The sequence below is a fragment of the Phocoena phocoena genome, chromosome 14 (genome assembly GCF_963924675.1).
Source record: "Phocoena phocoena chromosome 14, mPhoPho1.1, whole genome shotgun sequence".
Taxonomy (NCBI): domain Eukaryota; kingdom Metazoa; phylum Chordata; class Mammalia; order Artiodactyla; family Phocoenidae; genus Phocoena; species Phocoena phocoena.
The window spans coordinates 36,748,455-36,770,859 of record NC_089232.1 but is presented as its reverse complement, the minus strand read 5'-3'; the positions used below and the strand labels follow the sequence as shown (position 1 = coordinate 36,770,859).

At 38.3% G+C, this 22,405-nt stretch overlaps 1 protein-coding gene across 1 annotated transcript in view; it reads left to right on the top strand.

Annotated features, from left to right (window-relative positions):
- UGP2 (UDP-glucose pyrophosphorylase 2) overlaps positions 1 to 22,405 on the top strand; it is a 52,656-nt gene that overhangs the window by 9,135 nt on the left and 21,116 nt on the right. Inside the window, exons 2-3 of the mRNA XM_065891133.1 lie at positions 5,170 to 5,297; positions 6,137 to 6,244. Coding sequence (XP_065747205.1) covers positions 5,170 to 5,297; positions 6,137 to 6,244 — 236 coding nt within the window. The remainder of the gene's footprint in view (positions 1 to 5,169; positions 5,298 to 6,136; positions 6,245 to 22,405) is intronic.

The window sequence follows — 22,405 nt, the reverse complement described above, 5'->3', positions numbered from 1 at the left end:
TGGCCAGAATCATTTTATGTTTCACATTTAAACCAGTCCCTGGGAAGGCTTTAGACCAGTCTGGGCCTGGTGCCATTTCTGAAGGCCTTGGGGTAGAGAATAGGTGACCAGAATAGCAATGGGGTAGGAAGATGATTGATATGCATGGCTGATACAAACGTGTTCAAATAAATGGAGTAGAGTCTATATCAGAGCTACTCAAGGCAATACTGGCTGCATTCAGTTATTTGAAATGCATATTCTCCTCACTCCAGACCCAGAGGCAGGATCTCTGGGAGCTTGCCCAGGAATCATGTGTTTTAACAAGCCCTCCAGGTGATCTGCATGCATATTAAAGTTTTAGAACTACTATTGAGATAGGAACTTGGAGCCTTTAGGCATTCTGCTTGAGCGCTTTCTTTAGCTTTGGCTACTCAGAAAAGTACTTCAGCTTGGCTTTTAAGGTATGCCTGGCTAAGGAATTTGTATTTCTTTCCCATCAAATGAAAATCCCATCAAATGGAGAAGTGACATGATTAGAGTTGCAGTTTAAGGGAATGAATCCATTCTGCCTGGTACCACCAGATTAGAGTGACAGATGGGTAGACTAGTTAGAAAGCTGTTGTCATCATGACCAGGAGAGTGAAATTAAAGTAGCAGTAGTGCGAATGGAAAGCAATGAATGGAATGGTGGCAGTTCAATTAGGAAGTTTGGTATTGGATTGGATGTAATGTGAGGGGAAAGGAGGGAAGAGCCAACTGTGACTGAGATTTCTAGGTCACCTCGGAGTGACTAGGAGAATGTTAATGCCATGGGGTGCCGAGGCGGGAGGGGTGGAGGCAGGGAGATGAATTTAGTTTAGATGATGAGTTTTGTTTTGGACATGTTGAGCTTGAGGTACCCAGCTGGGTATCCAGGTGCAAAAGGTCTAGAAGGCAGTAGGGAATGTGAGCCTGGAGCTCAGGAAAAAAAGATCAGGATGTATTTGGGAGTTATCAGTAAGGAGATGGATAAGGAAATAATTGAGGGGGAAAATGGTCTGAGGACAGAATCTTAGGAAACCCAGGAAGTAGGAGAAGAAAGAAGGAGCCAGTTATGGAAACTGAGGCATGGTTAGAGAGGTAGAAGATGTAAGATAATACTGGGTAGCTGAATCCAAAGAATAAGAGCTTTTCTAGAGGAATATTCGCAAACAACTGGTTTAAAGGACTGCAGTAAGAGCCTGGGAGAGGCTGGTTAGGTTTAATAAGTCATAATTCTACTCAGCATATGTCCTCGGCTTTATTCATGGTTATTTCCAGTTGCCAATACGTTCTTAGAGTTTCGTACTTATTTGGCTCACAGGTCATTTCCTGGTTTAAGATTAAGTGAGCTTGCCAATTCTGTGACTTTGGGTACCTTTTATTGTGGGTTTTCAAGGAAGGTTGGGACTAATCAGATCTAACGAGTGGTGGGAGGTGGCCTGGGAGGGAGGGCTCCTCACCTTCTTAGTTGCTCTAGGTGTTATCTCTGGCCTGCTCCTTGTGAAGCTAGCTTTCTGCCTTGGAATGTGAAGTTGTTTTGTTTGCCAGTATCAGGATGTCAGGGAAGGGTATTATGTACACTTCTTAGTTGCTGAAATGGATAAAATGAAATACCTGAATTAAGAAATGAAAACAATCACTTGCTAGTCTCCTACTTCTCAATTCTATTCCTTTCTTCCTCCTCTTCTCTTCCCCTCCCTCCTTTTTTGGCTCCAGTTGGATAGGGGAAAGTCGATGGTGTTGAAATCTTAGTTCTCGTAAACAGGAAAGAATTAGGAAATTGAGGTACGGGAAAAGTTTCGAAAGGCCTACTGCTTGTTCTATCCCCAATTTACTAAATTGTCATTAAGTCAACTAAGACAATTCTAGTAAACCCAGTTTCATGTGGTAGGGAGTTTCCTGTCTGTTCCAACTGGGCATAAGAAGACATTCTGATAGATATGCTTTCAGAGGAGAGTGTTATTTGGGGATTTTGTGCCAAAGATTAAAGAGAGCCAGACTAGGAGGGAAAAAATGAGCAGGGTATTTCTACCTCACTGTGGTGGAATTGGGCTCAGAATAAATTGGCTTTGCTTCCAGCATTAGCCTGCTCTGTGACTTTGGGTAGGTCACTTAACTTTTCACCCTCAGTTTCCTCATCTGTAAAATGTTGAGGGTAGATTAAATGCTCTGTCTCGTGTCTAAAAATGTTTTGATTTATGATTGAGGTAATGAAATGTTTGATTCCTAAAATGCTCTCTCTGTCTAAAGTGGAGGGGGATCAATTCTCTATTGCTAGGAAGTGAGGTGGTACAAAACATCTTAGGAGGTTAGAAAGCTTGCATTATTCAGTGGATTCTTTAATTGACCTTCCATTAGAAACACAGCTGCCATTGCCAGAAGTGTAACCTGAGAATGTTAAGTCCAAGAAAGCTTCTGAGTTCTATACTTCTTTTCCTACCAGAAATTCCAGACCTTTCTTAAAAAATTCAGGATGGATAAAAGAGGGCACTGCAAAGGGAAATGGTTTCTAGCTCCATGCTTCCTAGTCTGTGCCAGGTGCTTAAGATTGAAAATTCTTTATTCCTTAGAAGCCCTTATTCGTTAATCACTTAAAATCAGAACTTCATAGTAGCACTTTGCCCAGGGGAAGGGGAAGGAAACAGCAGTGGAATGAGGTGGAAGAGGTAATAGGCTTATAACGTTCTTTGTTGTAAAAGCTGTTAAGATTTGTAGAGGGGTAGAAGGAATACAAATTGTTCTTCATCTGCATTTGGTGCTATATCAAACCAATCAAAGTTAGGGATATTTGTCACAACTCGAGATTTTTTTTTTTTTTTTTTTAATTATTTTTGGCTGCGTTGGGTCTTCGTTGCTGCGCGCGGGCTTTCTCTAGTTGCTGCGAGAGGGGGCTACTCTTTGTTGAGGTGCGCAGGCTTCTCATTGCGGTGGCTTCTCTTGTTGCACAGCACAGGCTCTAGCCGCGAGGGCTCAGTAGTTGTGGCTCACGGGCCTAGCCGCTCTGCAGCATCTGGGATCCTCCCGGACCGGGACATGGACCCGTGTCCCCTGCATCGGCAGGCGGACTCTCAACCACTGCGCCAGCAGGGAAGCCCTAGAAGACTGTGTTTTGATTGTCACAAATTGTACTGTCTAAAAACATGCTTAAGGTGATTGTCTTAAAAAAAAAAAAAGTTCTCCAAAGACAAAATAGGAACAATTATTATAACAGAAAATAATTATGGTCGAAATGTTTGTGGTTCCTTGGGAATGCTGTGCTTTTTGTGTTTTCCATCATTAGTGCAGTTTGAGTGAAGGTATATAGTTCAGAGGTCTTCGTATTTGCATTTTAAAATTAGGTAAAATGACCTCAACTTTCAAGCTTGAATTCATTTTTAATTTTAATTTTATTTCATACAATGTGTAGATAGTTACCTGTTCTATGCATTTATAAGTATAAACAATATAAGTCTGTTAATTCTGTAATTTTATAATTATGTAACTCTATCCTATCCTTAAAACATTTAAAGTAAACCCTTTATGTGCAAAAAAAAAGTTATGCTAACGTGTTCATCCATTATCATCATTTTTTACATATTATAATCAAATTGCTACTTACTAGTTGAAACATATCTTTATGTTGTTTATGGAACATACATAAAGGCGTGTGTTTCCTATGGTGTTTCTTAGCTCACAGAGAAGTTATTTATGAACTACAGTGTGGGTCATTTTGGTAGTTTTACTGGAGTCCATAAACTTAAGCCTTTAAGAAAAGCACAGTTAGAAAACACTATTTTAGGATTAGGTTGTGTGCTTTCAACAAATTCCCTTGTATTTTTTAAAATTTTAATGTGTTGGAAATTGTGTATATACTTTTTATTTTGAAGAGCTATGATAAATAACTCATTTGTTAACATTTTTCGGTGTTTGGGAAAGGCTGTCTACATTAAATTACGTCAGGAATTACATATTTACTAATTTTTAATAGTAATTTACTAATTTCTGCTCTCAAAACTATCTTTAAAATATTCATTATGTTGCCTTTAATTCTGTCTATATGCTTCCTTCTGCCCAGATAACAAATGAAGGAATTTATGGTATGTGGGAGTGTTTTTAGGTATATTGAAATATGGTTTTGCTAAATTAACCAACATTTGTAGAACTAACTAGCTATCAAAAGAAATGTTTGAACATAAGCTTCAAAAATACATTTATAAAATAAGATTGAGTTAGGTGTTGAGGATAAAGAGGGGGTGAACAATAATCCGATTGTTCCTTATTTTACAAGAAGTAGACAGGATAATTTCTGTCTAGATAATGAAGTATGTAAAACAACCTTGTTGGCATTTTCCTCCTAAGGTACTTGGGCCTGGGATGTTTTCTTTTTCTGCGTTTTTCTTTGTTTGTTTTCATCTAAGGGGCATTTCTGTCACCTTTAGTGAGATCCATCTGTCATAGAGGTGCCCAGCTATGCCAGAAGTCCTGATAGTCTTGTCCAACACACATGAGCATTGAAAAGTTTGGCTGAAATTAGGAACCAGAAACAGGGAGGCAGCCCTGTGCCCTTCTCCTTTTAAAATGAAAATTTTGATGCCAGGAAAGTAGAGGCACTTTGGAATAGCCAGTATCTCTCAAGAGGTTCTTCTTTAGGGAGGAATATGAGCTAGAGTGGCTCCCCTTCTAAAATGGAAAGGATTCCTTAAATTTTTCATCTGTCCTGGAGGAGGAAGGAGTCAATTTGGCTTCAGTTGCCAAACCCTTCAGTTCTCTTATGAGGCAGCAGTTCCATAAGGACAGGTTCTATAAAATATGCCCTTATTAATGTTATTCCAGGCGTTCTCATTTTTTTCCAGCTTTGACAGCTAGGACAGAAACATCAGCGGAGATGGAACTGTATGCTCAAATGAAGATTAATCATTTTACTTCCACCTGCTTCATCTCCCCCAAAGTGTTGAGTATTTTAGATACACCTGTAAAGCATATAGATGTACCAAACAGTCAAATTTGAGTGCATATGATTGTTGAGTCATAACTAGTTGACAATGCTAAAATCCTCCTGGAGATTGATGGGACCAGAAGATTGAGCCCTTTTCATTTGCTGGCACACCAGAAATAAATTGGTTGTGGTTTACCAGCTGTTTGAGTGGCTGAGTTCTCAGTCTGTGGTTTTTATATTTTTGTTTTAAGATCTCAGCAAAGCAATGTCTCAGGATGGCGCTTCTCAGTTCCAAGAAGTCATTCGACAAGAACTAGAATTATCTGTGAAGAAGGAACTAGAAAAGATACTCACCACAGCACCATCACATGAGTTTGAAGTAAGGACCCTACACTGTTTTTGCTTTCATCCATCTACATACTGAGTTGCTATTGCTGCTACTGATCATCTAGCCTTAATAAGCACAAGATGTAGTGATATATTTAAAAAATTAGGATTGCTCAATAATTAAGGATTTTCAATATTTGCCCATTATAAAACCATTGTCTTTTTTATTTTTTAAATTCTGGTAAGTTTCTAAAGTTTGAAAGAATCAGAACAAAATTACAATTTATGTGATCTGTGTTTTGGTATCATTGGATGGAAAAATGGATACCAATGTTGAGTTAAAATTGTGAGAAGTTAATTGATCAACCTTATATCCTGCATGCCTTTTCCAAAGAGCCAGTTCTAACAGAACTGTGCTACTCTGACAGCTATGATAGAGGTTTCCCAGAATAGGCAGGTGTTTACTTTTCTACTTATAAATCAATAGATTATCCTTTTTATTTTCAAATTTCAATTTATACTTAATGTTTTGAGGTTAGCTCATTTTTGTTCCTCCTTGTTCTTTTGGTGAAGATTGTCACTTAAAAGAAGTAGAGAAATACATTGGTGAGTAAATGTAGAGAACCAGTTGGAATTCCCACAGGCCAAATGCTGTTCAGATTACATGATACAGGTGGGAGATGGCGAGTTTACTTGTATTCCTTTAAGTGTGGTTCCTATTAGCTTTTTTTCCTCTTTAGTTTTAAATTGGGGTGTAAAAAAGTCTCTGCTGTACTCCATGTTTTAAATGTATAAGAATTTCACTGAAAGGTATTTTAAATGTACAATATGTCTGTTTTTATTAAATATTAAGCATTCTGCTAGTTATAACAACGACTTCTATTCTCATAGCACACTAAAAAAGACCTTGATGGATTTCGGAAGCTATTTCATAGATTTTTGCAAGAAAAGGGACCTTCTGTGGATTGGGGAAAAATCCAGAAACCTCCAGAAGATTCGGTAAGTTTTGGATAAAATGTAGGAAAATTTAAGGTAATTTCAGACACTGGTTTAACTTTTGGGGGTGGGGTACTATAGGGTACCTGTAGGAACCATCAATTCAGACATTGAAACTACAGAGATAGCCTGCTACTACTTTCCTTTCTTTTAGACCCATCTATCCAGTCCTGCAGAGCACTTATGAAAGTCTGATCTCCCTATAACACTACCTCATAACTTAACATCCTTGAATATGAGGCAGTTCTTTTGTTTAAACACATGATAAGAGCTTCATTATGTTTTCTTCCATCTCCAAACCATCTGATTTCTCATTGCCTATAGGGTCATGTACAGTCACTGTCAGGTACTTAAAGCTCTCCCTATGCTTTCAACCCATCTTTCTAGCTGTATTTCCCTTGCCTGCCTTTCTTTTTTTTTTTTTTTTTTTTTTTTTTTATGCGTTACGCGGGCCTCTCACTGTTGTGGCCTCTCCCGTTGCGGAGGACAGGCTCCGGACGCGCAGGCTCAGCGGCCATGGCTCACGGGCCCAGCCGCTCCGCGGCATGCGGGATCCTCCCAGATCGGGGCACGAACCCGCGCCCCCTGCATCGGCAGGCGGACTCTCAACCACCGCGCCACCAGGGAAGCCCCTTGCCTGCCTTTCTTGAACCAACCCAGCATTCCCTTCACACGCATAGTATTTCCCTGCTTCTAGACTTCTGTGTATGTTGTTTCCTTGGAATGCTACGGGCTCTTCACCTATCAAAATCCTGCTCATTCTTTGAGGCTCAGTCTAAATGCCTCTACCTCTGTTGTCAGCTCCTAGCAGAAAGCTGCACTGAAGAGGTGTAATGCTGTAATATCAGAGGTTCAAATCCTAGCTCTACTGCTTTTGAGCTTTGTGTAAAATGAGAATGATACCAAGTGCTTTCTGTACTTCACAGGGTTGTTATGAGACTCTCTTAAGAAACATATGGAAACATGTTAAACCATGAAACATTTTGCAGATGTTCGTGGTTATTTCTATCATGCTGAGGTAGTAAGCCACACTAATTAGTAGCAGTTGTTTGTATGCATGTGTTGTCTTCTTACTAGTCTTTGAGGCTAGGAGACCATGTATCCTGAGTTGAATGATTGATCTAAATTAAGTGATTGTTTCAGGGACAGGTTTGGTTAACACAGTGACCTTTCTTTCCTTTCCTGTCAGCAGTTTTGACCACTGCTGCTTGTGGCATTTTTCACTGAAGGTAGAAAAGGCTTGATGGAGTGGAATAATTGTATGTAGATAGTTTATCTCTTATGTATCTGTAATCTTAAATAATCTAACATTGGTTTAAAAACAGGTCTGTTTTAAGCAGGAGTTTGGCAAACTACTGTCTGAGGGCTGCACCACTGCTTGTGTTTTGTAAAGTTTTATTGGGACATAACTGCATGCATTCATTTGTATACCATATCTGGTGGCTTAAGCTAATGGAGTCCCTCATATTTCTTCTAATGAGAAAATCTTAAATGTAGTTCCTGGTGAAGAGTACATTTTTTCCTATATGTCAAAATTGTCTTTCAGTTATAAAACTTTTAAAAATTATAAATTACATGCTCATGGTAAAAAAAGAAAACAAAGCAAAAAAAAAAAAAAAATCCCACCTAAGCGTTCACCTTGAGGCATCTCTCATTTTTGATGTTGAAGTTAAAATTCCTCTTGTCTGTAGTGCTTGCTAATTACAGTGTGCATACATATATATATATTTTTTCTTTAGGGTCTTCTATTTTAGTCTTTGATTTCCTTCGCTCTAGTGATGTACTGTGATTTATTTTTCTGCTTTTAAGTGGTAGAATTAATCATATTTTCTCCTGAAAAATTATTTAGAGCAATCTTCTGGATAGGTATATAATTTTAAAAAGGAACTAGTTGTAAATTCAGTCAGATTAAAAAAAGAATGGGATTAGGCCTAAAATTATAATAAAAAATTTATGCATTATGTATTTTCCCATTTTAAATAATTAATATTTTTGCTAGGAATGTATTCCTAGTTGAAATGGCTTTACTTTCCTGATTAATGACAGACCTGGGGATAAAGGTTTTCTTCTTAATTCTTGCAGACTTGGGAATTTTTTTTCTCGTTACACAAACTTAACCTTTTGATGATAGAGCCTACCTTGAAGGAAGGCACAAAAATTGATTACTTACAGTATATTTTATGATTCAGGATTCTGCTTTCACAATGGAGAAATCTGCCTTTGTGTATTTTGAGAGAAGATTGTGATACATAGGAGGGTTTCTTGGCATGGGGATTGGAGTCGGGGGGAGGAAGCAAGTAGAGGGATCAGAACCACCTAGGGATTTTTCCAGTTCAGCGCCACCATTCCAAACAAGGTCTTGACAAATCCTTTCAGGAGGCTATGCCCCTGCAGTGAGCTGTAGTTACTGATAGGAATGCTGAATTGATATAGAAAAATAAAAAGAAAGAAATATAGAATTCTGGATGTAATATGATTTTATGAAGTCTTTTCTCTTTATAAAAATGTAAATCTCCATTAAAAATATGTCTTTGGGGGCTTCCCTGGTGGCGCAGTGGTTGAGAGTCCACCTGCCAATGCAGGGGACACGGGTTCGTGCCCCAGTCCGGGAAGATCCTACATGCCGCGGAGCGGCTGGGCCCGTGAGCCATGGCCGCTGAGCCTGCGCGTCTGGAGCCTGTGCTCCGCAACGGCAACGCGAGAGGCCACAACAGTGAGAGGCCCACGTACCGCAAAAAAAAAAAAAAAAAAATATATATATATATATATATGTCTTTATTTTAAAGTCTAGGTTGTGAGCATCTTTTAAAAAATGTTCTTATAATCCCATGTGCCCTTAATGTTGAGGGTTTTGAAATGCAGAGGGAAAAAATAAGTTTGCTCTTTTAACTATGTTATGAGCTTCCTGAGGGCACAAATGTGTCTTACATACTCTGTTAACTATTAGCTTTGGCAAGTAGTTCTGAGAATACAAATTATAGGTTAATATTCATTCACCTTGCTTCCCCTACACTCCTCCGGCTCCCTCCCTCTCCTCCCCACCCCCAGGCTTTTTACTCTCTGGTCATAGAGGTTATATAGAGGTCAGTTTTCCTTTCAAAACACATTATTTAGTGAACATAGGTTCTTTTTTTTTTTTTTAAGCATTTAAAAAAATTTATTTGTTTTTGGCTGCGTTGGGTCTTCGTTGCTGCGTGCGGGCTTTCTCTAGTTGTAGCAACCGGGGGCTATTGTTTGTTGCAGTGCGCGGGCTTGTCATTGCGGTGGCTTTTCTTGTTGCGGAGCACGGGCTCTAGGCGCGTGGGCTTCAGTAGTTGTGGCACGCGGCTCAGTAGTTGTGGCTCGAGGGCTCTAGAGCACAGGCTCAGTAGTTGTGGCACATGGGCTTAGTTGCTCTGCAGCATGTGCAATCTTCCCAGACGAGGGCTCGAACCCGTGTCGCCTGTGTTGGCAGGCAGATTCTTAACCACTGTGCCACCAGGGAAGCCTGAACATAGGTTTTTATTTTTTAAATGCAGGTGATACTGTACCCTCTTAACTAAAAAGAAATTATTGTCAGAGAATAGCCATTTAGAGTGACATTTCTCATGTCATCCTTGCATATAAACATTGTTATGACAGAGGATCTATATTTTTGTGTAGGAGTTGGCCACCTTGTTTTGTAAATAAAGTTTTCAGAACACAACCACACTTACTCATTTACATATTTTCTATAGGTGTTACAATGCTGTGATACTACAATGGCAGAGTTGAATAGTTGTGATGAAGACCATACGGCTTACAAAACCCGAAATACTTCCTTTCTGGACCTTTATGGAAAGTTTGTTGACCCCATTTTAGTGTATTTATTTTTAGAAGATCTTCAGTAGTTTACTTCTTTGGTTCCCAGAAAACTGACCTCAAATGCCTTTTTCAATTCAGATGATTACATTTTAGGTAAAACTATTTTTTTATAAATACTAGATTGAAGGATATACTTATAGAGAGACATTGAAATTTTATGTTGTCAAGTTTTACTTACTCATTCTTGCCTACTGTGTTGCATACTTCATTTTAGCTCTGTCAGTGAGCACATATATATATTTTTTTTATTGAGGTATAACTAACATACAACATTTTATTACTTTCAGATGTACAACATAGTGATTTAATTTAACATTTGTATGCATTGCTAAATGATCACCACTGTAAGTCTAGTTACCATCTGTCACCATACAGAGTTAATACAATGTTATTGACTGTACTCTCCATGTTTACTTTACATCCCCATGACTTATTTATTTTATAACTGAAAGTTTGTGCTTCTGGATCCCCATCACACATTTCACTTCCTCCTCCCCTTTGGCAACCACCAGTCTGTTCTCTGACATACGTTTTTTTTTTTTTTGAAAAGCCTATTGAGCCCATATTTTATTGAATTATGCTTAGAAGAAGAACGCAATTTATGGAGTTATGCCATGGATAATGCTTTGCCCCCATTTTGTGAGTGTTAATCTTGATTATTACATTCATTTAGTTATCTTGATATTTAGCTACTTAAGGAAAGTTTTTTAAAAAATGTATTAAGGTTAATGTTTTTGACTAGCGAGGAGGGACCAGTCAGCATGTACAGCTTCATTGGACCATTTAATTGCTTTCTAGAGAGGCCGTAAGAGTGTCTTGTTCCTTGCCAAGCTTAATGGTTGAGCTTAAATGTTGAGGATGGAGAGGGATGGGAAATAGATAAAAGATTTGGGAAGATACAGAGCCTACTCAAGAAGGTATTGGGACTGACGGGTTCTTTTGAGACCTAACTTAAAACCTGTTATCACCTGGCTGGCCATGACCTCTGGTGACAATAAAGTACATTATCATTTATATGAAAATTATATGAAAAATATTCTCTAAATGTTTCATTTAGATAGGAACACAAAGTCCCTGGTTGTTTTATGATTGTCATTCTTGTTTTATAGTCCTCAAAAGGGTGAGGGTGTATTTGTGAATGGGGAGGAGTTATATAGGGTCAACTCTTTTTGTTTGTTTGATTGAGATAGAGACTTGGCATGAAAAATATTGTATCAATGTGGTATTTAGCTTCAACAGATTTTTTTTGTTTTGTTCCACAAAATAACTGAGAGCTTTCCTTACTCTTAGTCTTTTTTTTTTAAACATCTTTATTGGGGTATAATTGCTTTACAGTGGTGTGTTAGTTTCTGCTCTACAACAAAGTGAATCAGCTACACATATACATATGTTCCCATATGTCTTCCCTCTTGCGTCTCCCTCCCTCCCACTCTCCCCATCCCACCCCTCCAGGCTGTCACAAAGCCCCGAGCTAATATCCCTGTGCCTTGCGGCTGCTTCCCCCTAGTACTCTTAGTCTTATCAGTACAAAAACATTAAAACGTGTTTAAATATAATAATAAAGCATTCTGAGAAAGTTACAGTGTACGTGTACAGAGTAAAAATACAGATTTTTAAAATTTGTCTTTTGGAAGGTGAATTATAATATATTGTGCAGCTAATGTTTGCACATCTTTTTTGAAAGACTTACTGGAGGCAATTTGGCCAAGGATCTGCCGTGATATGACACAGGATGGTTTGCTTTGAGCATGATGAAGATTTCCCAACTGTAGTCAGCAGCTAATGGCAAAGCCATTAGAGACTTGTTGTTTTGTGTGTGTGTAGAGATAACATTAGATCCTGTAAAGAAGATGTGGTACATATATACAATGGAATATTACTCAGCCATAAAAGGAATGAAATTGGGTCATTTGTAGAGGTATGGATGGACCTAGAGACTGTCATACAGAGTGAAGTAAGTCAGAAAGAGAAAAACATATTGTATATTAACACATATATGTGGAATCTAGAAAAATGGTACAGATGAACTGGTTTGCAAGGCAGAAATAGAGACACAGATGTAGAGAACAAACATGTGGACACCAAGGGGGGAAGCAGGGTGGGGGGTGATGGTGGTGGTAGGATGAATTGGGAGATTGGGATTGACATATATACACTAATATGTATAAAATGGATAACTAATAAGAACCTGCTGTATAAAAAAAAATTTTTTTTTAATTAAAAAAAAAAGATAACATTAGATCCTGAATGTAAAAGTATTCCACAAAAAGGAAATAGGTAGTAGCATTTAAGGAAATGGACCTGGGGACATGGGTGGATACCAGAGGGCCTCATCTTTTCCTTGAAGTAAAATTTTAAAATGGTAATATGTAGAATTACTAATCTAATCAAAAATACTAATACTAATTTGGCAAATATTGCTAAAACTCATTCCCTGCCTTTTGATTCCATGATGAATTGAACAGTCTTTAATTTTCTCCAGGACTACCTTCCTTCACATGCCTTTATATACAGGAAACTTATTTCAGGAAGGGGATGTGACTAAGGGGGCTGACCACAGGCCTATGAGTCTTACTTCTGTTCTGGTTACTTATTTATTATTTCACTTTAGAAATAGTAATAGTAAATATATGGCCACTTTAACATCAATCCCATGGTTGACTCTGAGAGACTCTAGGTAATAGTGTTAGACCAGGGTCTCTAACCACACCCCCTGTGTCTAGAGTTGGGGATGGTCCAATCCCACAGAATCGAGTTCCTTGGGAAAATTATAGCATGGATATAGGTAGTAGTACCACTCCTCTGAACATTACCATTCCCCCCCTCCGCAACCCCCACCATATAAAGAACCTTTTTGGACCTTGGCCCATTGTTGCAAGGCCTAATATAGATCAATTTATTATTATACTCTCCAAGTGTATATTTTATGTAGGCATTTTGTGTCTTATAATCAGATAAGAACAATACATCCGTGAAGTTCTCCTATCCCACATCTTCATCTGTGGTACAACTGTGAGGGAATTCCCATTATTTTTATCTAATACAGGACAACCCTGAACCTGCAAGATTGGCACTGGAAGAATTTAAAAAAAAAAAAAAAGAGTGGGTGGCCCATACCTACCTGTAATCCTTTCTGCCCTGTAATTCCTTGGGAACATTTTACTAATTCCTTTTCCTTATTCTAGATCAGATGTGGACAACTGACCCTCTGCTCATCCCATTGTATACGCAAGATGAAACTGGAATAAGTTTACACTAGGCATCTGAACCCAGGAAGTCTCTGCAGGGATTGTAGGCCCTAGATAGATTTTTTGAACTTATAGGTAAAACTGTATAAATGTACATTTTCTCAGAGTGGACAGAAGTACTTTTTTAGAATATCATTCGAGAAACTTTTATTGGGTGCTTCCTCTCTGTCAGGAACTAGCTGCATGCTGGGACTACAAAAAAATAAGTCTTGGCCCTTCTTCAGCATTTTGGCCTTGAGTTTTAGAGGAAATGGATCCAGAAACAGCTACCTATGGAATAGTGTGAGAAGCAATCCATAGGGTGCTATGGAAGCATCTAACTGGCATGGGGGCTCCGGAAAGACTTCTTAGCATTAAGGTAGACTCTTGGGGTAACCTTGAGGCAAGACTTCTCTGAGGATGGGAGGAAAATCAAAGAGAAAAAAGCTTTGAACATAATAGGAGTCTAGAAACAAACAGGTTTATAGCATTTAGCTTGTTCTCTGGTTGTGGAGCGTATGGTAGATGTGTCTGCTTCTCCATGTCTAGAGCCAGAAGAAAGGCCCTGAGAGAGCCGGGTGCTGAGTCTCTTTGCCTGACATTGCAGCTCCTGTTGCTGGCTGAAAACCTCAGCCGCTGGGTTACACAGGAAAAATGTCAGAAACTACAGTTTCCATTTGAGAGAGACACTAACGGTGGAAGATGGGAACAGAATTTAAAAACCATGCTTCATTATATACCTCAAACAGTTTGCTTAGATTTTTCAACATTGTAAAACATCAACCCAAATAGTTAAAAGATGCTATTCTTAAAAGCAAAAATGAACAAATGGGACCTAGTTAAACTTAAGAGCTTTTGCACAGCAAAGGAAACCATCAACAAAACAAAAAGACAACCTACAGAATGGGAGAAAATAGTTGCAAACAGTGTGACCGACAAGGGATTAATCTCCAAAATATACAAACAGCTCATATGGCTCTATATAAAAAAAAAGAAAACGACCCAGTCAAAAAATGAGCAGAAGACCTAAAGAGACGTTTCTCCAGAGAAGACAAACAGATAACCAACAGGCACATGAAAAGATGCTCAACATTGCTAATTATTAGAGAAATGTAAATCAAAACTACATTGAGATATAACCTCACTCTGGTCAGAATGACCATCATCAAAAAAATCTACAAATAATAAATGCTGGAGAGGGTGTAAAGAAAGGGAACCCTTCTACACTGTTGGTGGGAATGTAATTGGTGCAGCTGCTATGGAAAACAGCATGGAGTTTCCTTAAAAAACTAAAAATAGAGTTACCATATGATCCAGCAGTCCCATTCCTGGACATATATCCAGATAAAACTATAATTTGAAAAGACAACATGCACCCCAATGTTCATAGCAGCACTATTCATAATAGCCAAGACATGCGAACAGCCTAAGTGTCCATCGACAGAGGAATGGATAAAGAAGATGTGGTGTACACACACACACACACACACACAGGAATATTAGCCATAAAAACGAATGAGATAATGCCATTTGCAGCAACACGAATGGACCTAGAGATTATCATACTAAGTGAAGTAAGTCAGAGAAAGGCACATATCATATGATATCACTTATATGTGGGATCTAAAAAAATACAAAGGCACTTATTTACAAAACAAATAGATTCACAGACATAGAAAACAAACATGGTTACCAAAGGGGAAAGATGGGAGAGAGGGATGAATTAGGAGTTTGGGATTAACAGATACACACTACTATATGTAAAATAGGTAAAAACAAAGTCCTGCTGTAATATTGCAGGGAACTATATTCAGTACCTTATAATAACCTTTAATGGAAAAGAAACTGAAAAAATGCATGCATATGTGTGTGTGTGTGTGTACATGTGATTGAAGCACTTTGCTGTACACCTGAAACCAACACAACATTGTAAATCAACTACAATTAAAAAAATAAGTTCAAGGTAAAAAAAAGATGTTTATTCTTGTTTTTGTTTCTTGTGATAAACTTTATAAGGTTAATCAGCATTTTAGCTGTTAATAGCTTTTTTTTAATGTTAGGTTGATTAAGTTATAATTTACATACAGTAAAATTTATTCTTTTTTAGTATAAGTTTTCTGAGTTCAGAAACGCATACAGCCGTGTAACTACCATCATAATCAAGATATAGAACTTTTCCATTATCCCCAACAGTTTCCTTGTGCAGCTGTAGGGCTTGATTCCCACTTTACTTCTTTCCTTAAACACACAAGCTAAGCAAATATGTATCTTTCTAAAGTATTGCCTTTTCCTTCATTCAGAGTTCTCCAAAGAAGAGGTCAGTCTAGCCTCTACCCTCAGTTTTTTTTTTTAAACATCTTTATTGGAGTATAATTGCTTTACAATGTTGTGTTAGTTTCTGCTGTATATTAAAGTGAATCAGCTATATGTATACATATATCCCCATATCTCCTCCTCAGTTTTATATCAGTTTTATATCTGGCCTTTCTTTTAGCCTTTGTTTTCCTCCACGTGCTCCTTTTTTTTTTTTTTTTTTTTTAATGGTACGTGGGTCTCTCACTCTTGTGGCCTCTCCTGTTGCGGAGCACAGGCTCTGGACGCGCAGGCTCAGCGGCCATGGCTCACGGGCCCGGCCGCTCCGCGGCATGTGGGATCTTCCTGGACCGGGGCATGAACCCATGTCTCCTGCATTGGCAGGTGGACTCTCAACCACTGCGCCACCAGGGAAGCTCCCTCCTCCTGCTCTTTAATCTTCCATAAAACTTTTTTTTAATAGCCTCTGACCTTTCCCCCCTGCCCCACCTTCATTTCTCCAGGGCTGCTCCAACAGTGTGAATTATATAATTAAACTAACAATGTACACTGCTTTAATCACTTTAATCACACTGCTATTTAGTACCTTAGAGTTTAAAGCTAGTATGCAGCATAAATAAGATTTGATGTTAGAGGCTTCAGTGTTATTTTTTTGGAAATTTAGGATTGTCACAGTTATTTTGAAGCATCTTTTGTCCACAGTTAGACTAACAGGAGGGTTGACTTATAGGGGAAATTTACGGTGAATTTAGTGAAGAGCTAGTCCTAGTCACATAAGCAGATTGGCTTTTGGACTTCCTATCTCTTCTGTTAGAATTCCTTTCCAACTCTGGTCATCACCCTTTGCCCTTTCTAATCCATACTGAAGTGGAATGTTCTTTGAAAACTACCACCCTAGCTGATAAGGATATGGGCCAAATGTCTCACAAGGTTGACTAATTTTATGATTTTAGCTCACTTCTATAAAGGGGTGATGAGCATGTACCTGTTTGTAGTATTTGAATTTTTTTTTTTTTTTTTACCATTGGTATATATTACTTTTGACTTTAACAGTTAAAAAAAAATATCGAAAAGTCTTTGAACTTCCTGGAGTGTCTATAAAAATATTCTCAATTATTGTAAGGGTTAGGGAGCAGTTGGCACGTCTCTTCAGTTACCACCTACTTTGTAGGATCATTTGCCATCTGTAATCACTGTTTCTTGTTTTTGTCATTTAGGTTTTCTGTCAGTTCTTTTACTGTCATCTCTTCTCTAGTTTATCAGGTTTAAAGTATACGGTTGTAATAAGACTATTATGATTTTAAATCTCTTCAACATTTTGGAAGTTGCTACAGTTTTTTTCTTAATTTATTTATTTTATTATTACTTTTTGGCTGCATTTGGTCTTAGTTGCAGGATCTTTGTTGAGGCATGCCGGCTCTTCGTTGCGGTGCGTGAGCTTCTCTCTAGTTGTGGCGTGCCGGTTTTCTCTCTCTAGTTGTGATGCGCAGGCTTCAGAGCGCGTGGGCTCCAGGGCTTGTGGGCTCTGTAGTTTGTGGCACACAGGCTCTCTCCTTGAGGTGCACAAGCTCAGTAGTTGTGGCTCAAGGGCTTAGTTGCCCCACGGCATGTGGGATCTTAGTTCCCTGACCAGGGATTGAACCCGCGTACCCGGCATTGGAAGGCAGATTCTTTACCATGGACCACCAAGGAAGTCCTGGAAGTTGCTACAAGTTTTAATGGGAGGGCATTAAGTATGGGACCTTGAGAGGCAAAAATATTAAGGGTAAGAAACAAAATGCTATAGGTAAGTAAACACATGAGAATTGAATAAGTTAACAATTTACAATATGTGTTTAAATAAGCTTTTAATTTTAGAATAGTTCGATTTTTAGAAAAGTTGCAGAGATTCACTGTGTTTTTAACTAGAAACATTATCAAGCTATCTAAACTGATTTTTGTTACATGTATTCATTTTTAAACTTCCTGCTGAGTCAAAGGAAGCACAAAATAATTGCTAAAAATGCTTATGGAATGTTTCTTCCATGCTCAGAAAAAAAAAGATAGCTGAGAAGAAACATAGAAATGCCAGAGGGGTACCTATAACTAGACTAAATATGGAAAAAGGCAGAAGTAAGCCATTAAACAAAGATTTCTTTTTATAGAAAGGCTTGTGAAAGACAAGTGTTTTCATTGTATATAGTCCTAAAGCCCTTGGGAGATTGGAAAGTTTTCTATTATTTCAAAAGAGCATGAAACAAACACTATTCCAAAATTTTTTGTTTTTTAATGAAGCAAAGCATTAAGGATTTTTCATTTAAAAATTTCATAAAAACCTGTGTATGGGGCTTCCCTGGTGGCGTAGTGGTTGAGAGTCCGCCTGCCGATGCAGGGGATGCGGGTTCGTGCCCCGGTCTGGGAGGATCCCACATGCCGCGGAGCGGCTGGGCCTGTGAGCCATGGCCACTGAGCCTGCGCGTCCGGAGCCTGTGCTCCGCAACGGGAGAGGCCGCAGTGGTGAGAGGCCTGCGTACCGCAAAAAAACAAAACAAAACAAAAAAAAACCTGTGTATGTGCAGCTCTGTATTCTGTAATTAATGCTTATTTTCAATGTTGGGGTGCTTATGTCAGATGTACTGAATCCTTTGTGTTTGTTATCTCATTTAATATTCACAACAGACCTGGAAGATAGGTGCTATTATTATGCTCATTTTAAAAAGAGGAAGCTGAAGTTCAGTTAGTAAGTCATCTAAAAGGAAGAGCCCTGGTATGAACCAGGTGGCAGGCTCCAAAGACCTGTTTCTTTCATATCCTTTAGTAACAATAATGGAGCTCTTCAAGGAGTACAGCCCTATTTTCATCTCTAGTGCACAGATTGGGGCCTACTTTATGTGCTTATCAGCAACAGTAGTAAGAGCAATAACAGCAGACATTTATTCTGTGCTGATGTGCCAAGCATGTTCTCAGCTTTCACATGCATTTCCTTACATGATCCTTAGATGAGTCTAGGAGCTCGCTGTTTTCTCTGTTTCACAATTGAAAGCTCTGAGACTGAGTGGTTTACTTAACTATTAAGTAAGTGGCAGAACCAGAATTTAGGCCCAGATCTGCCTGAGACCAGGCTCTTAACCACTCTGGTATGTTATAGAGCAATCACCAGTTGCCATCCATGTTTGAAAGGAACTTGAAAGTCTTTAAAGCTTGGCTTTTCCATCATTTCTCCACCTTTCCTTAAGTAGAACTGTTGAGTAGGCTCCACTCCTTCCCATAGAGCTTCAGAAATTCTTACTTGACTTTGAAGTTCTAACAGCAACACATTTAACAAATATTTATTAAATGGGTACTGTGGGGTAAGCATTTATCTAGGCATCAGAATACAAGTGAACAAGATAGACAAGGGCCTGACACTCAGTGGAGCTTCATTCTGGTAGAAGAGAGAAAACATAAATGTGTAAAGAAATAAGATTATTTTAAAAGACTCATTTCCCATCGCTGCTGTGCTGGCCCAGGTTTACCTCAGCAGTCACATCTCATCCCTAGCTGAAGACAAGGGTCTCCTTTTCTCATTACTTTTACTCTACAAATTTATCAAATATCCACTATTTTAATTATTGGGAATGCAAAAATAAAGACAATCACTGCTCTTAAACACCTTACAACTTTGTGCAATGCTTCCCAACCTTTCCCATGTAATAACATACACAGAAAATGAATGGGGTAAATACAAGAGGTTGTTTAAAGCTGGGAGGAGGGCTTTGGCCACCTCAGGGTCTGTGTAGCTGCCTAGAGGGCTAAAGAAATAAACAACACAAGCATGCAATAGCAAGCCAATTTTGAATTTTTGGTTTAGTGGGGAGATGTTTACACAAAGTTACATTTATAGTACAATGGGATAATAGCTGTGAAGGTAGTTTCAGAGACAGTTCACTAACGCACTTCCATCCTAGAGCGATTAACTGGTGTTCTCCGTTTTCTTTGAATGCTTGGGTCTAAATCATCCTAAATTCTTCTCTTACTAAGTGGAGTAGTTTGTTCACCAAAACTTAATAGTGTTTGTTCCCAAACCTGTTCATACTAGTTATAGTTTTGTAATGACATAATGAAATTAAATTTTATGAATGAAATGGGCTTCAAAAATTTATTTCCATGAAAATTGAGTTGAATCCTTTGAGAAAGTTGGATAAAGATGAGTAGCCAAAGAGAAAAAAAGTATTGTTAAATTAGGTGAGGGCGAGATAAGTATGAATCTTCAGCACACAGATTGTTTCACAGTTGACTAAGATCTTGGTCCACTTTGAAGAAACGAAACTGGAAAATCACAGATGGTATCTTATTGGTTTACATAAGTTGACAGAGCTCTGGTCAGCAGATCCATACCATACCAAAGGAAAAGATCTCTGTGAACGATTGAACAAAAGTTGAAATATTTTATGTATCTAAAACTTTTTCATTGTTCTGTGTTTGAACTTGTTTTTTAAATCTACCGTCTACCTATCTAAAATGTTTTAGATAAGTGGGTTTCTGGTACATGTAGCAAGTGTAGCAGGAAAGAGCAGTTGGGGAGTTGGAAAGTCCTAAGCAAGTTAGGGATGAAGAGGTGACATTAGAACTGAGTCTACACAAGGTAAGTAGGGACCATGTCTGCAGTTCATTGTCGATTTGGAGGGATCCATTTGGCTGAACTAAGAAGATGCTGGAAAATATAGGAGATGAGAGGTTATATAGCAGGCTTTATATAGCAGGCTAGTTGGAATGTGTTTTTAGGAGGTAAGTGGAGGAGTGGCCCTCTCACTCTGAGTTACATAGGAAATTACGATTTGTTTTGTTTGGTTTTTTTTTTTGTTTTTTTTGCGGTACGCGGGCCTCCCACTGCTGTGGCCTCTCCCGCTGCGGTGCACAGGCTCCGGACCCGCAGGCCCAGCGGCCATGGCCCACGGGCCCAGCTGCTCTGCGGTGTGTGGGATCTTCCCGGACCGGGGCATGAACCCGTGTCACCTGCATCGGCAGGCGGACTCTCAACCACTGCGCTACCAGGGTAGCCCGGAAATTCCGATTTCTTATAGTTCTTGGTTCCCACTGAAGAAATGGCTACTTTTAATTTTTCCTGTTTTGTTTTTCTTTTTTCAACTCCCTTTATCAGGGCTAGCTGACTTCCTTGCAGTTTAGCTTCTATACGTTAATGATGTGTATTGAGCAATTTTTTATAGTTTAAAATCTCTGATCTCATGATATTGAGCTATAATATTCTTAATCATATACTTATTCAACAGGTATGTGAGAAATTACCTCATGCTCAGTGTCAATCAATATATTCCACCATTACAAAACCACCTCCCTATGTATACTGAATTCATTCTGCCTTCAGTGTACTTAGCAGGGTTTTTTTCCAGTTTACCTGTAATGGAAGTGAGGTCAAGAATAGACTCCAGAGTTTTAAATCCTAGCTTCATTACTTCTTAGCCACATAACATTCAGCAGGTTATTTAACTGCTTTAATCCCAGTCTCCTCACTCATAAAAAGTAGACATAATAAAAGTAAGATTTTAATATTATTGAGAATGCATGTAAAGCATTTACTATGTGCCAGGCACTCTGATAAAGACTCAGTAAATGTTTACTATTGTTGTTATACATTCAACAAATATTTACTAAGTACCTCTTAGATGTCAGGTGCTATCCTGGACACAGTGAAAACAACAGAATTGTATTAAGATGGTATTTCTTTTTTAAGTTCTGTAACTTTTCTTATTTAAATATTCTTTGTCTTTGGTTATGAATATATATTTATTTGTTATCAGTATATTTAATTTGATATCTATTTCATTTATGGTCATGAATACTTTAATTCTTTCTATGTATCTTATTTTTTGTAAAATATTCCACCAAGTAGGTGAGCCATACTTTACATCCCTGTAATTCTCTTGTATCAAATGTGTTGGTAGTTTGCAATTTTTGTTGTAATAGATAAAGCTCATCTATCGCTAGTGATTTTTCCTGATTGCAGAGATAAATTCTAGGAAATTCTTTAACTTTCTGGATTACAGGAAGTCTGTGCTCCTTAGTAGCTGTAAGGCCAGTGAGGATAAGCAACATAATGTTCTCTGTTATGAAAATGATTAGCTGTACTATTCTGTTTTATGAGTTTTATTGAAGATCCACGTAGTGAAAGCTCCAGGGTGGTGTATGTAGATTGTCTTTAACCAGCAACTCCATCCATGTTTATAGATTTTTTTATCTACTAAACTCAAGCTAGATGTGAAGCCTTGTTTCAGAGGACTATCGTAGTAGCTATTAAAAGAATTGGGCACCCATTCTCATTTTGTGTGGACATTTAGGTATTTAAAGGATTTGTGTGTTCGTTGTGGGGTGTCAGGTTTAGTGAGCAGGGGAAGTTTTGCAGAGCGTTCTTGGCATTGGATCGTTAAAGCTTAGGTGAAATTGTAGGAAGGTTGATGGATGACCATTATAAGATTCTTTGATCATCTATCATTGGGCGTGGCAAAAGTTGGGAATTCAAATGTTTTTTCTCAATTTTTTGATGGTAGGAAATAAGATAATGAATCTAACTCATCACTTGAAGGAAATATAGTAGTAAAAACAGTTGACAGAAGTGTGAGAGTTGGGAGTTTGTACAAGTGTATCAGTGTGTGTTACTTCTGGAAAATCTCCTGTAGTTGGGCATGTAGGTTGACTCTTACTTTTTTTCCTATTATAAAAACCCTGTAATGAATATACTTATATATAAATCCTTGCATCTCAGAATTATTTCTAAGAATAAATATTCAGAAATGGTGTTGTGTTC